The following is a 15,448-nucleotide window of genomic DNA, read 5'->3' as shown; positions in this document are numbered from 1 at the left end:
TGTAGCTAGTAGCTTCCTCTCAGGCCCAGCATTAAGCAGAGGGAGAGAGGGAGGTGTCTCTACGGTGGCCTTTCTCAATAGCAAGGTCTATGCTCACTGAGTCTGTACAAGCTTTCCTTAAGTTTGGGTCGGTCACAGTGGTCAGGTATTCTGCCACTGTGTACTCTCTGTTTAGGGCCAAATAGCATTCTAGTTTGCTCTGTTTCTTTTGTTAATTCTTTCCAATGTGTCAAGTAATTATCTTTTTGTTTTCTCATGATTTGGTTGGGTCTAATTGTGTTGCTGTCCTGGGGCTCTGTGGGGTGTGTTTGTGAACAGAGCCCCAGGACCAGCTTGCTAAGGGGACTCTTCTCCAGGTTCATCACTCTGTAGGCGATGGCTTTGTTATGGAAGGTTTGGGAATCGGTTCCTTTTAGGTGGTTGGAAAATTTAACGGATCTTTTCTGGATTTCGATAATCAGCGGGTATCGGCCTAATTCTGCTCTGCATGCATTATTTGGTGTTCTACGTTGTACACGGAGGATATTTTTGCAGAATTCTGCATGCAGAGTCTCAAAGTGGTATGTTGAATTTTATGTTCCTTTTGATGGCATAGAATGCCCTTCTTACCTTGTCTCTCAGATCGTTCACAGCTTTGTGGAAGTTACTTGTGGCGCTGATGTTTAGGCCAAGTTATGTATAGTTTTTTTGTGTGCTCTAGGGCAACGGTGTCTAGATGGAATTTGTATTTGTGGTCCTGGCGATTGGACCTTTTTTGGAACACCATTATTTTGGTCTTACTGAGTTTTACTGTCAGGGCCCAGGTCTGGCAGAATCTGTGCAGATGGTCTCTCTCTCTCTCTGTCTCTGTCTGTCTCTCTCATTCAATTCAAAGGACTTTATTGGCATGGGAAACATATGTTTACATTGTCGAAGCAAATTAAATAGACAATAAACAAAAGGGAAATTAACAAGGGAAACATTAGTAAACATTACACTCACAAACGTTTTTAAAGAATATAGACATTTTTATTTTTATCGCTCTCTCGCTCTCTCTCTCTCTATATATATATATATATCTCTCTCTCTCTCTGTTTGTGTGTTACTAATGGTCATGAAAAGGAGGGAGGTGTGGAGGAGTGTTACCCAGCTACTGGGGTTCAAACGTTTGGAGCCCCGTGGCACTGCATGCCGCCCCGTGGCGCTGCAGGCCGTATGGAAGGTAGCTAGCTAGTGTACGCTCTGGAATATTCAGGCACTGAGACACTACTCATTTTCAGGACAGCCAAGGAAAAGGAACATGTTGGCCTGATTTAGGGCTGTTACGGTGACCTTATTACCGCCACACCTGCGGTTACGAGTCATGACCGCAGTCATATTCCACGTGACCATTTAGTCACGGTAACAAGGCTTCTCCAAAACTGAGCTCTAATGCTGCTGATGGTCATTAGTAGCCTACCAAACTTGCTAAGTGCCTGGTACTCAGCACTCTATTGTCCCTCTACTGAGGATAATAGCAGACGATATTGCCACTCCTATTTGCCACATCTTCAATTTAAGCCTACAAGACAGTGTGTGGCCTGGAGGGAAGCTAAAGTCATTCCGCTACCCAAGAATAGTAAAGCCCCTTTTACTGGTTCAAATAGCTGACCAATCAGCCTGTTACCAACCCTAAGTAAACTTCTGGAAAAGAAGTTTGGTGTTTGAAAAGATACAATGCTATTTTACAGTAAACAAATTGACAAGAGAATTTCAGCATGCTTATAGGGAAGGACACTCAACAAGCATAGCACATACACAAATGACTGATGATTGGCTGAGAAATTGATGATAAAATGATTGTGGGGGCTGTCTTGTTAGACTTCAGTGCAGATTTTGACATTATTGATCATAGTCTACTGCTGGAAAAATGTATGTGTTATGGCTTTACACCCCCTGCTATAATGTGGATAAAGAGTTACTTGTCTAACAGAACACAGAGGGTGTTCTTTAATGGAAGCTTATCAAATGTCATCCAGCTAGAATCAGGAATTCCCCAGGGTAGCTGTTTAGGCTCCTTGCTTTTTTCAATTTTTACTAACAACATGCCACTGACTGAGTAAAGCCAGAGTTTCTATGTATGCAGATGACTCAATACTATACTACAGCGACTGAAATTACTGCAACACGTAACAAAGAGCTGCAGTTAGTTTCAGTGTGGGTGGCAAGGACTAAGTTAGCCCTAAATATTTATAAAACTAAAAGCATTGTATTTGGAACAAAACACTGTATTTGGAACAAAACCCTAAACCTCAACTAAATCTTCTAATAAATAATGTGGAAATTGAGCAAGTTGAGATGACTAACACTAGATTGTAAACTGTCATGGTCAAAACATATTGATGCAATAGTAGCTAAGATGGGGAGAAGTCTGTCTATAATTAAGCGATACTCTGCCCTCTTAACAACACTATCAACAAAGCAGGTCTTACAGGCCCTAGTTTTGTCGCACCTTGACTACTGTTCAGTCGTGTGGTCAGGTGCCACAAAAAAGGACTTAGGAAAATTGCAATTGGCTCAGAACAGGGCAGCATGGCTGGCCCTTGGATGTACTCAGAGAGCTAATATTAATAATATGCATGTTCTCCTGGCTGAAAGTGGAGGAGAGATTGACTTCATCACTACTTTTATTTATGAGAGGTATTGACATGTTGAATGCACTGAGCTCTCTGGCACACAGCTAAACTACTGGCACACAGCTCGGACACCCATGCATACCCGAAAATACACTAAACAATTATGTTAGGTCAGTACCTAGTCACAGAAAAACACAGCCATTTTTCCAGCCAAAGAGAGGAGTCACAAAAAGCAGAAATAGAGAAAATTAATCACCAACCTTTGATGATCTTCATCAGCTGGCACTCATAGGACTTCATGTTACACAACACATGTATGTTTTGTTCAATAAAGTTCATATTTATATCCAGAAATCTCAGTTTACATTACATTGGTTATGGTCAGAAATGCATTGTCTCAAACAAAGATCCGGTGAAAGTGCAGAGAGCCACATCAAATAACAGAAATACTCATCATAAACATTGATAAACGATACAAGTGTTAAGCATGGAATTACTTCTCCTTAATGCAACCGCTGAGTCAGATTTCAAAAATGCTTTACGGCGAAAGCACACTTTGCGATTATGTTAGGTCAGCTCCGAGCCACAGAAACCCATACAGCCATTTTCCAAACAAGGAGAGGGGTCACAAAAGTCAGAAATAACATTAAAATTAGTCACTTACCTTTGATGATCTTCATCTGGTGGCACTCCCAGGTCTCCATGTTAGACAATAAATGTTTGTTTTGTTCGATAATGTCCCTCTTTATGACCAAAAACCTCATTTTTGTTCGCGCATTTGTCCAATAATCCGAATGCAGAAGGCGCGTGCACTAATTCAAGATGAAAGTTTACATTTTTTTTTTTAAATGTACATCAAAAGTTAGTAGAAACATGCCAAACAATGTTTAAAATCAATCCTCCGGTCGTTTTTGTCATGAAATAATCAATAATATTTAAACCGGACAAAAACTTTGTCAATAGGAAAGGAGAAACAAGAAAGGCGCGTTCACAATCAGGGCGCATGGCTGATGAATGGAAATTTCCATTGGCCACTGATTGAAAGTGCTGTATGTCCCTCATTTGTCAGAGTAAAAGCCTGAAACAATGCCTAAAGACTGGCCACATGTAGAGGAAGCCACGGAGCTCGTGAACTGGGTCCTAAGTCTTTGTATGGTGGATAGGCTTTCAATAGAAAAACAGCCTTTCAAAATAATAGTACTTCCTGGTTGGATTTTCCTCTGGTTTTTGCCTGCCATATCAGTTCTGTTATACTCACAGACATTATTTTAGCAGTTTTGGAAACTTTAGAGTGTTTTCTAACCAAATATACAAATTATATTCATATCCTATCTTCTGGGCCTGAGTAGCAGGCAGTTATTTGGGCACGCTTTTCATCCAAAATTCCGAATGCTGCCCCCTACTCTAGTGAAGTTTAGAGTTTTAATGGCCTCTATTAAAAAGAGGAGGATCCCATCGCCTTTCTATAGGCTAGGCCTTCTATATTTATTTCTGAACTTTCCTAATATTAAGCACATTGCTTCACTTTACAACAGAAGTATAGCCTACCTGTCTGGCATGAAAATGAACCATGGGAAAAGCATCCTCCATTCGCTATTTAAGTGCATAGGTGCATGATCATTTTGTTATAAATCTTATATAAATCTTTTTGTTAGTGTAGGTGATGTCGGGTCCGGGTGCTACTAGTGGAGCAACCGGGGATGCCTCAGCTGCCCTGTCAGGCTTCCATGCCTCAGCCGGCTTGTCAGGTTTACAAGACCTGGTTGCCCCGCCAAGCGTCCGTTGCCGAGTATACCGAGGATGCCTCAGCTAGCTCGTCAAGCTCCCGTGCCTCAGCTGTCTTGTCAGGTTCTCAAGACTCGGTTGGCTCAGCAGGCTCCCCATGCCTCACCCGGCTCGTCAGGCTCCTGCACCTCAGCCGGCTCGTCAGGATCCCGCACCTCAGCAGAAGCGATCGGCCTGCTCCTGGTCCCCGGGATCGTCCCTCTGGTCTGCTTCATGCGCCTTGAGCCACATGTCAGGGAGGGGGTACTGTCACGTATACTCCCTGTCCGGGGCTCGAGGTCGTCAGGCCGCTCATTTTTATGCACACCTGTCACCATCGTCACGCGCATCAGCACCTCATCAGACTCACCTCGACTCAATCACCTGCCTGATTATCTCCCCAGCGTACATCTCCCAGCGTACATGTTACAGAACCATAGGATAGCATTCAGCATTTTTTCCTCTTAGGGGAGCCAGCCACTGTCTAGATCTATCATATTGACTGAATGTGAGCAATGAAGGAAACCAAAGATCGAAAAGAGCACCTTGATTGAGTTCAAGTTCATCTCCACAATCAAAGTTCAGATGCATCATAGCCAGTCTAGATGTCTGAGCAGCTGTGGTTATTTGGCTGGATCTCTCACTGGTTCTTGGTAGTTTGGGTTGTATGATGATGATGTGTGTGTTTTAAGAGTTTTCCTCTATCTTTCTTTTGAATAAATAGATGTCATCTGGTACTGTGGTTGTTTTGATGTGTAGAGAGCTCGAGCAGAGACATGGCAGGCAGTTGCTGAGTCACTCCATATGATGAGTCTGTTTGTGGCTTGTGCTGCTAGTGATGCCTAGTCAGGGTCTGAACTCTGAAGTCCCTCTAATGTTCTCTCAAGCATGAGTCACACAGACAGTATAAAACATTTACAGTAGCATGGCATACTGAAGCCCATAGCCCGATCAAGCTCACTTCACTGCTTTAACACCCAACGAATAGATGAAGATCTCTGTTAAGTTTACAATAGATACGCCTACGTTACAGAAGAATTACAGAAAGTCGGACCCTTTTTCTAACGTATTTTGCTTTCTTTATTGCGTCCACTCAAATGAAACTGTGGACAACTCAACGTTTCTCTATCTCGCCCATAAAATCAATAAGATCTCTTGCGAATAAGCTATGGCTACACTTTCTGAAAGGGCATGGTTTCCAGGTGTTTGATGCCGTTCCATTCCGCTCCGTTCAGGATATTATTATGAGCCGTTCTCCCCTCAGCAGCTTCCTGTTGGTTACCTGCCATGAGTTCACCTCAGTGTAAACAAAACCTGATACTCACACACTCACAGTATTCCTCCAGAAGGTTCATGTTAACAATCTACTTTCTTCCAGATACCATCTCAGTTACCATTAGGAGACCACCTCAACTCAGCTGTCTGATCTGCCTAGTAATCTAACTGGGATGACATACAGTACACCTCTCGTCTGATGGCAGAGTAATATAGCTTTCTGGTTCTCAAAGTTCCCTGATTCAACATTACAAGCCTCTGTTTGGACTTTAAGCGAGATTCTAATGGAACTGTTATAGAACACGGTTTAGAATATAAACTAGGCAAACTGATACAGCTCTTTGGAACCCGATTTGAAGGCCCACTACTATGAATTATTCAAAGTGTTGTAGTGTGGCACCCATGGCTTCCCGGCAGCTCACACACAGACCCTGCCCCAGAAACACAAGCACACGCACAAACACACGCATATACACACAAAACACGGGTCACACACACGTGTATTAGACTGTGACTTGTATAATCATGGCAGTTCCCAATTAAATCATGCATGATGCTTAAAGTTACGCAAGAAGCAAATGACTGAATAAAGGCCGTTGGCACTCTCTAGCACTCTCTAGTCTGGCAAGTTAGTCAGAAACATACTCACTGCATCAGCGAAGACGTACGGTCCATTACAGCACTTCAGTGCCCAACAAAACCCCACTCTACAAAATGACTAGAATTAGTCCTGTTAGGTTTGTGATGGCTTTTGAATATAATATACAATTACTTGTGATTAGGGAGAATAGGGACATACGAAGGTCAAGCACCAGAAAATGTTATGGTAACTAGCTAGTTGTTCCGACTTGTGTGCTTTGGTACATAGCTCACTTTGGACCCTTAAACTAGAATGACCTGAGGTTTTCAGCCTGGAACATATGGTCTCCAAATATCCTCATCCACACATAACATTAATTAGGCTATACAAACAACATGTATTATCATACACACAAATTAAATGATAGTACACCATCACAAAATGTGCACTGTGAGATAGCCTGACCTGTTTATTCACTGCTGTGGATCACGCTAAAGCTGTTCCATGAGGGTTCTGTGGATAACTTTATCTGTCATTGTTGTGTGCATCCAGTCACACTGGGCTGTAACAGTGTTTTGTGGTTCTGAATAGATTTTTCCATTTTACAGCCACTTTGGCAAATGGTACTGCATTAGTTAGACTAGTGATTAGCCTGATGCCTAAGGCACTGTAGTGATTTTGTAGAAGTGCACAAACACAATGTTGCAGCCTATAAGTGGTATTGTACATTTTATGTAACGCTGTTGGTTGGAGTCTTTTTGCACATAAACTGGCCTACTCAAATTAGGCTATCAGACTTAAGTTGACGTTTTAGTGTGGATTTTATTACTTTTATTACGTTACAGTTGCTAGTTAGTTACCTGTCTAAAATTGTAGCATAGTCCTAATCAGTAATGTAACTTTTGGATTACTAAAACTCAGTAACATAATCTGATTACTTTTGGATTACTTTCCCCTTAAGAGGCATTAGAAGAAGACAAAAAGGATCCATCAAACACATTTGGTGTGTCATCATAGTGGTCTCTGACTTGTGGTCAGACTCGTTCAGGTGGAACAAACTTAAACTTGCACCTTTTTTCCAATGCTGAATTGAATGTCATTGAGAAAACAGAAAGGTGTCATAATGTATTTTTTTCTCAGCACACATCCTTTCTGAATTTAAAAGTAATCCAAGAAGTAATCATTTCATTTTTTAAAAAGTATCTGGAATCTGATTACAATATTTTTTGCTGGTAAAGTAACTGATTACAGTCACAGTTTTTTTGTAATCAGATTATATGTAATTGAGTAGGCCTACTCCCCATCTCTGACCACGACAGATGAAGAATAGGCCTCAATTTTGTACCTTTAGCTTCCAATAATCATCCCATAACCTTTGCTCCAGAGGTGAGGATCAGATTAGGCCCATATGGAGGCCTCCGATGATAAATGGTAATCCTATATTATGTCCTTGGGACCATTCATGATTCTTCTCATTAATTTGTATGTTATTTATTGACAGTCACAGATCAATGTTTATTCTATGGAGAAAAGTAGCCTACTAATTAAGGCTAAAGAGCCTGGCAGAACATATTTGAGTCCTGTTGATGTGATGTAGGAAATATCTATAATTATATGCCTGTGTGGAAATACCCCCACAGCTTTTCCCCTTTGAGTCACGAGGCTAAATCGGTTGACTTTATCCAGTGTTTGATTTGATCCTGCAATTTGGTTCAACATTTATAGCCTACTTTGTTCTCTGAAGAGTGATGGATGGCTTCCTTCCTGGTCATTTCCAAAGGTTGTTGTTGCCAAAACTCACTGAGCAAGAAAATGAAATGAAAAAGCTTCACTGTATATCAACAACAAGTCTTCAATGAGAATGAGATCATATTGATCTCTTAGTCCATTTGAAGAGCACGCTATTTTCCACAGTACTTTATTTCAGTGCAGTCTTAGTTAGGCTACTCACAGATAATTTATCTGATCTATAATTTGCCATTCTTGTTCATGTTTGATGTTGTTTATTTTTCAGTAGACTGTTCTTCGTTGGATCCCACCGTGTTGGATGAGTTTCGGGAAGAAGCATCAAGCTGGACTGAATCACCCTCAGCCTTATTTGTTTCACACACTGAGGCCTCTGAGCACCCAGATGACACTGCAACTACAGCTCTCCCTTCACCTGGTCACCTACCACCTGAATCTACACTAACACTTACTCAATGGGGTATTTCAGCTTCTCACAACTCCAAATCATTGACTTCTAGAGATCCCCTCCCCATTGGTCCAGACCCTCTCTCCACTCCCACTTTAAGCTCCTCAGAGCCTGTGGTTGGCCTTCAGCAACAACCTAAAGGCCCTACCAGACTCTCAAGGGAGCTGAAGCTCTATGGTCCTGACTCAACCATGGCAATTTTCTCTCCAACCCTTGTTACAGTACCACACCAGAAACCTCTCGGACCACAGTCCAACAAATCCACAACACCCTTGAACTTCTCTACAGCCACCAGTTGGACTACATTGGTACAGTTCATTGTCCCAAACTCTAATGAGAGAGCTCCAGATGAACCTCCATTATTATCCCCCAGCAACCAGCAAGACACATCAAAACAGACAACCCCTGCATTTATGACATCACTTCCTGTTGGACCCCTCGGCCAGCCTAGACTGCCTGTTGACGATCTGGTAGATGTAGAAGCCCAGTCAGACCAAGCCAGGCCAGAGTCTAAACCTAATCCAGACAGGTCCCAGAGTTTAGGCGATCTCTTGCTGGTTCCCAAACTGCCCCTTGATCCCTCAAGTAGGTTAATCTATCTGGATCACCTTCGTCCCAGCAGTGAGCTCATGCAGAAGGGCGATGCTGCTCAGGATATCCACATGCTCCCGAAACCATCACCTGAGATGCAGCTGGCTCCCAGCTACGTGCCTTTTCTGAACCCTCACACCACATCCTTCTCGTCCGAACCCACCATGGTCCCTCCTGAGGATTTCTTCCCCACCAACACCATGGTGGTGGATTGGGGCTCCGGAGACTACCCGGAGACCGCGTCCTACATGGGCTTGGAAAGGGACGACTTCTCCCTGGTCACCAATCTGCCCACGGACATGTACGACCTGGAGGACTCCAACGCGGAAAGCTACGACACCTCCTTCCCCTCCAGGGTCGGCGTGTCCTTCTCCTCGATGCGTCACATGACGTCTTCACCTAGTCTCACAACAGCGGCTTACAGCTCTAGCGTCGGAAGTGTGGCCCCCACGTCCGTTCCTCTCCCCATCCATCCCTCTCCCAGTCACCCCATGCTAGCCTCAACACAAATACCAACACCTCAAGGGGATTTACCAGGAGGTTCAGATGTTGACTGGACAGATACCTTTATGGTTGAACCAACAGACCTCCTCTTACCAGACATGAATAGCCTGGAGTACTACACCATCCAGCTGACCAAGGATGACTCAGAAGAACACAGGGGCACTAACGTGACCACCACCTCCAGGCATTTCTCCCTGATGTCCATCAGCACCACGCACATCGTGGCCACCAGCACCTTTACTCTGGACCTCAGCCACATGCTCACAGCTTTCTATGGAGTGGATGGAGTGGAGGTCCAGCCTTCTGACAACACTTCCTGGATCGAAGAGTCCTCCGCTGATATCTCCAGCTCAGAGCCTCTGAATACGACCACAGCAGACACTATGGAGATGACTCCGCTGAATGTCTCAGTGCCATTCTTGGAGGCTTCAGTAGTGCCAACTCCCTCCATGGACCTCTCGTCCTCCCTGTGGGGTGTCACTGGTCAAGTATTCGGTGAATGGACAGGCCCCGTGGCCACCTCCAGTGTCGGACTGGACAACAGCTCTGTCTTAGTGTCAGTGCAGCCTAGTGCTACTGCCTCGGAGACAGACATCCTGTGGTACGTCTCTCCCTCCGCCACAGAGACGGCCCTCCTCAGCACCTCTCTCGTAACTCCTGTGGTGACCACCTCTATCGCCTTCTCCCCATTTCCCGGCCAGACAGAATTACCCCCCAATGTCACCTCAGGCCCGACAGAACCAGCCACCAATGCCACCACCATCCCTCCGGTGTCAGTCATGGCTGACCAAGGCGTTGTTACTGATAGTCCTGTCACAGCAGTGACCAACGACAGCCAGACTACAGTTAGCGGTGTAGACATTTCCACAACTGATCCTGCCACCACCACCACTACTACTACCGGCATCACTACTGAGGCCTCTACAACCACCACTCTGGCCACCACCACTACCCTCCTAACTACTACTAAGAGCCCACCTACAACCATAGGCCGCCAGTACCTCTGTAACGTCACCAAGCCTGTGTACTTTGTTGAAGTCGGTAAGTTGTATTACCTCTTTGTCATATTAATATACTTTTTTAATGCAGCAACATTATGTGGAATGTCAACCTAATAAATGTTACTAAGATATAATCAAAAACTATGTCTTATCCATTTTAGTATGAAAGTCATGGTTTGTGATGTAATGTTTTGATAATATTGTCCACTAAATGAATCTATAACATAATTTATCAATGAGCGATGAGCTAATGTGAGATGAGATAATGATCTGATAATGAGATTTACTACCTATGTGTGCTTCCATCTTCCTATGCAGGTTTTCCGGCTGGGGCCACTGTTGGATATGCCAAATCCCAAGTCCGAGATGTCCTGAAGACTGAATTCAATAAGTCAGTTGAACTGCAGGTACATTATTATGCAGCATGGGGCATTTTTATTGGGGTTTATTCTTCACTTCAATACCTCATGAAATGGGTCGAGATAAGAGTGAACTGAAAAAGCAGACTTTTTCTTCAGTCTTTACATAGATAAAGTTATGTTATGCAGTTCATCTGGAAAGTATTCAGGCCCCTTGACTTCTTCCACATTTTGTTACGTTACAGCCTTATTCTAAAATTGATGTAAATGTTTGTTTTTTCTCATCAATCTACACACAATACCCCATAATGACAAAGCAAAAAGTTACATTTAACATTTTTGCAAATGTATTACAAAAAAACTACTGAAATATTACATTTGCATAAGTATTCAGACCATTTACTCATTGCTTTGTTGAAGCACCTTTGGCAGCGATTACAGCATCAAGTCTTCTTGGGTATGACTCTACAAGCTTGGCACACCTGTATTTGGGGAGTTTCTCCCATTCCTCTCTGCAGATCTTCTCAAGCTCTGTCTGGTTCGATGGAGAGCGTTGCTGCACAGCTATTTTCAGGTCTCTCCAGAGATGTTCGATCGGGTTAAAGTTCGGGATCTGTCTGGGCCACTCAAGTACATTCAGAGACGTGTCCCAAAGCCACTCCTGCCTTGTCTTGGCTGTGGGCTTAGGGTCTTTGTCCTGTTGGAAGGTGACACTTTGCCCCAGTCTGAGGTCCTGAGCACCCTGGAGCATGTTTTCGTCAAAGTTCTCTCTGTACTTTTCTCCGTTCATCTTTGCCTCGATCCTGACTAGTCCCTGTAACTGAAAAACCTCCCCACAGCATGATGCTGCCACCACCATGCTTCACCGCTTGGCATTCAATCCAAAGAGGATTGAATTGGTTTCATCAGACCAGAGAATCCTGTTTCCCATGGTCTGAGAGTCTTTAGGTCCCTTTTGGCAAACTCCAAGCAGGCTGTCATGTGCCTTTCACTGAGGAGTGGCTTCCATCTGGCCACTCTACCATAAAAGCATAAATGGTGGAGTGCTGCAGAGATGGTTGTCCTTCTGGAAGGTTCTCCCATCTCCACTGAGGAACTCTGGAGCTCTGTCAGAGTGACCATCAGGTTCTTGGTCACCTCCTTGACCAAGGCCCTTCTCCCCCAATTGCTCAGTTTGGCCAGGTGGCCAATCTTTTTTCATTTAAGAATGATGGAGGCCACTTTGTTTTGAGGAACTTTCAATGCTGCATTATTTTTTTGGTACCCTTCCCCAGATCTGTGTCTCGGAACTCTACGGACAGTTCCTTCAACCTCATAGCTTGGTTTTTGCACTGACATGCACTGTCAACTGTGGGACATTATATAGACAGGTGTGTGCCTTTCCAAATCATGTCCAATCAATTGAATTTACCAAAGGTGGGCTCCAATCAAGTTGTAGAAACATCTCAAGGATGCTCAATGGAAACAGGTCACCTGAGCTCAATTTTGAGTCTCATAGCAAAGGGTCTGAATACTTATGTAAATAAGGTATCTGTATTTTAATTTTTAATAAATTTGTAAAAATGTTTAAAAACCTGTTTTCACTTTGTCGTTATGGGGTATTGTGTGTAGTTTGCTGAGGAAATTATATTTTATTATATTATTTTATTTAATCAATCAATTTTAGAATAAGGCTGTAATGTAACAAAATGTGGAAAATGTCAAGGGGTCTTAATTCTTTCTGAAGGCACTGTATATAAATGAGTCCATAATCGTGGTCTGACATGACAACGAGGGCTAACCTCAAAGTGCTCGCACTGTTGTTAGCTTTACATTAGAAAACGCAGGCTCCCTAAGAAACCGCCTAACAGCTGCAACATGCTCTGAGTTTAATCAAGCGATAGGGAGCTGCAGCAGTGGGTATGAGGCTGTTGTGTAATGGCCCAGGTCATGTGTGTGGGGGTATAGGGATGGGACGCACCAGGAAGGACAGCCCACTTCCTGTGGACTCTTAATCTCCAGGCTCTTTGATAAACAAACCACACTAATGACTAACTGCACACCCAACACTTCATGGCCCAGCAGAGAGGCAGTGACCTCAAGAAACTGTCTACCTTTTAATGGTTTATATGCTGTACAGTGCAAAAGGAGACGGTAGTGTGCATACACATACAGTACCTCGTAGTTCATGGTGCCAGAACTGAATAAGAGATATTCAGCTGCACTTGGAGGATGATAGAAGTTGAAAGTAAGACAAAAAGAAAGACCGAGTTGAATTGAAAGAATACATCTAAATATTAAAATAACTCTTGCTAGGAAGAGAAATTATAATTGTGTTTTTTTTTTCTGTGTCTTGGTTAAGGTTGCTAAGAATCCTCCAGACTTTGTGTTCCGGGCAGTGTCGGGTCCTGTGGTTTACACGGCCATATCAGTCATCAACGCCCTGCGCCAATCAAGTCGAGGCTTCCTGTCCATCTCACACTACCGGAAGATACCAGACCACCAGTACCAGGTCCACTCAGGTAAGAGCACTGTTTGGTATCGAACTATACAAGCTCCTTTTGAAATGGAGATTTGAATAGTGCATTCCCAGTACGTACTATGTTGTTAGTGTTGTGTCTGAATGTAATTCTTCTCTTCTGTTTCCCATCCAGTGCTGCAGTTTGTGCCCAGGCACATTGACGTGCGCGTCTGCAACTTCAGCGAGCGCATTGAGAAAGGCCTGACCATGGCGTACGCCGAAGTGCGCCGGCGCTCGCTGGAGTCCACAAACTTCACTGTGGATGTAAGTGGAGACTGACTGAATATAGTTTAGCTCTCCAGTCAACTAGAACAGAGTAGAGCTTCTTCTAATGCTCTGTTATCATTAGCAGTCATTTACTCCTTCCAAGGTTTTCAACCCTAGAGTCCAACGCCTTGGTACTGATTGTCTGGAATCACCCCTAATCGCAACCCATTTCTGTCAGGAACCCTTAGCTCACACATTTGTTATTTCTAAAGACCACTGGCCGTGTACTTTAGCTATGCTCTTACTGCGAGAGCTCGATAAGAGCAGCGTCTGCTGAAATAAGTCTGGAAGTGGAAAGGAAAAGAGAGAAAAGCTCTGAGGCCAAGAAATTAGAAAGTTAGAAACTAATTGGGTTACTGTGTGCAAATGCAGTACCTAGGACCCGCAAACTCATCTCTGGACCCTGAAGCCAGTTCCGCTGCTTGTTTTAATTTTTCTCCTCTAATCAAGGACTGATTTAGACCTGGGTGCAATTAATTATCAGGTATAACAGAAAACCAGCTGGCTCTGTACCATGTAGGGTAAGAGTTGAATACCCCTGGCCTAGACTGCAGTCTTAATTGGTGGTGCGTGTTTGCTGACTTCGACGAACATAGACTGGGACTGCCTCTAACGATTGTTGCACCAGCAGTACTCCGATTGCAGCTGCAGGGGCTTGCTTCGGATTGGAGAGAGAAAGAGAGGCAGGAGCTTTTATATTCGACTTTTATATTACAATTGTTAAAGCTTGTGGAGCGACAGGGAGTAATGGTTGAAATGTATGGTTGCGTGACTGTGTGTGCTGCAATAATACAACCTAAGTGTTGGTCTCCGTCTCCAGCACACAAGTCTTTAGATCAGTGGTCACTCATTCAAGACCAAAATGACCAGCTTTGGTTAATTGAATCAGGTTTGATTCCACTATTAAAAGTATTCAGATGCTTGAGAAAGTGCTTATTTCGCTGTTCGGGTTTGCTGTTCTTGAATGTAGCAAACCATAAGGGTATGGAAAGTTTTCAGACACATACAGTTGAAGTCGGAAGTTTACATACACCTTAGCCAACTACATTTAAACTCAGTTTTTCACAATTCCTGACATTTAATCCTCGTAAAAATGCTCTGTCTTAGGTCAGTTAGGATCACCACTTTATTTTAAGAATGTGAAATGTCAGAATAATAGTAGAGAGAATGATTTATTTCAGCTTTTATTTCTTTCATCACATTCCCAGTGGGTCAGAAGTTTACATACACTCAATTAGTATTTGGTAGCATTGCCTTTTAATTGTTTGGGTCAAACATTTTGGGTAGCCTTCCACAAGCTTCCCACAATAAGTTGAGTGAAATTTGGCCCATTCCTCCTGACAGAGCTGGTGTAACTGAGTTAGGTTTGTAGGCCTCCTTGCTTGCACACACTTTTTCAGTTCTGCCCACACATTTTCTATAGGATTGAGGTCAGGGCTTTGTGATGGCCACTCCAATACCTTGACTTTGTTGTCCTTAAGCCATTTTCCACAACTTTGGAAGTGTGCTTGGGGTTATTGTTAATTTGGAAGACCCATTTGTGACCAAGCTTTAACTTCCTGACTGATGTCTTGAGATGTTGCTTCAATATACCTACATAACTTCCCATCCTCATGATGCCTTCTATTTTGTGAAGTGCACCAGTTTCCTCCAGCATCTTTACATGGTCCTTTGCTCTTGTAGCTTGCAAGCCTCCCCGTTTTTCCTCCAAACATATCAATGGTCATTATAGCCTAATAATTCTATTTTTGTTTCATCAGACAAGATGACATTTCTCCAAAAAGTATGATCTTTGTCCCCATGTGCAGTTGCAAAACGT

The 15,448-nt window shown here is 43.4% G+C and overlaps 1 protein-coding gene across 3 annotated transcripts in view; it reads left to right on the top strand.

Annotated features, from left to right (window-relative positions):
• The window catches only part of LOC135524211 (UPF0606 protein KIAA1549-like), an 85,894-nt gene that overhangs the window by 31,802 nt on the left and 38,644 nt on the right, over positions 1-15,448 (top strand). For all 3 annotated transcript variants that reach the window (XM_064951543.1, XM_064951545.1, XM_064951542.1), the window contains exons 3-6: positions 8,228-10,543; positions 10,822-10,910; positions 13,204-13,363; positions 13,496-13,626. In XM_064951543.1, the coding sequence (XP_064807615.1) occupies positions 8,228-10,543; positions 10,822-10,910; positions 13,204-13,363; positions 13,496-13,626 (2,696 nt within the window). The remainder of the gene's footprint in view (positions 1-8,227; positions 10,544-10,821; positions 10,911-13,203; positions 13,364-13,495; positions 13,627-15,448) is intronic.

Source organism: Oncorhynchus masou, chromosome 31 (genome assembly GCF_036934945.1).
Source record: "Oncorhynchus masou masou isolate Uvic2021 chromosome 31, UVic_Omas_1.1, whole genome shotgun sequence".
Lineage (NCBI taxonomy): Eukaryota > Metazoa > Chordata > Actinopteri > Salmoniformes > Salmonidae > Oncorhynchus > Oncorhynchus masou.
This window is presented reverse-complemented; position numbering and strand designations above follow the sequence as displayed.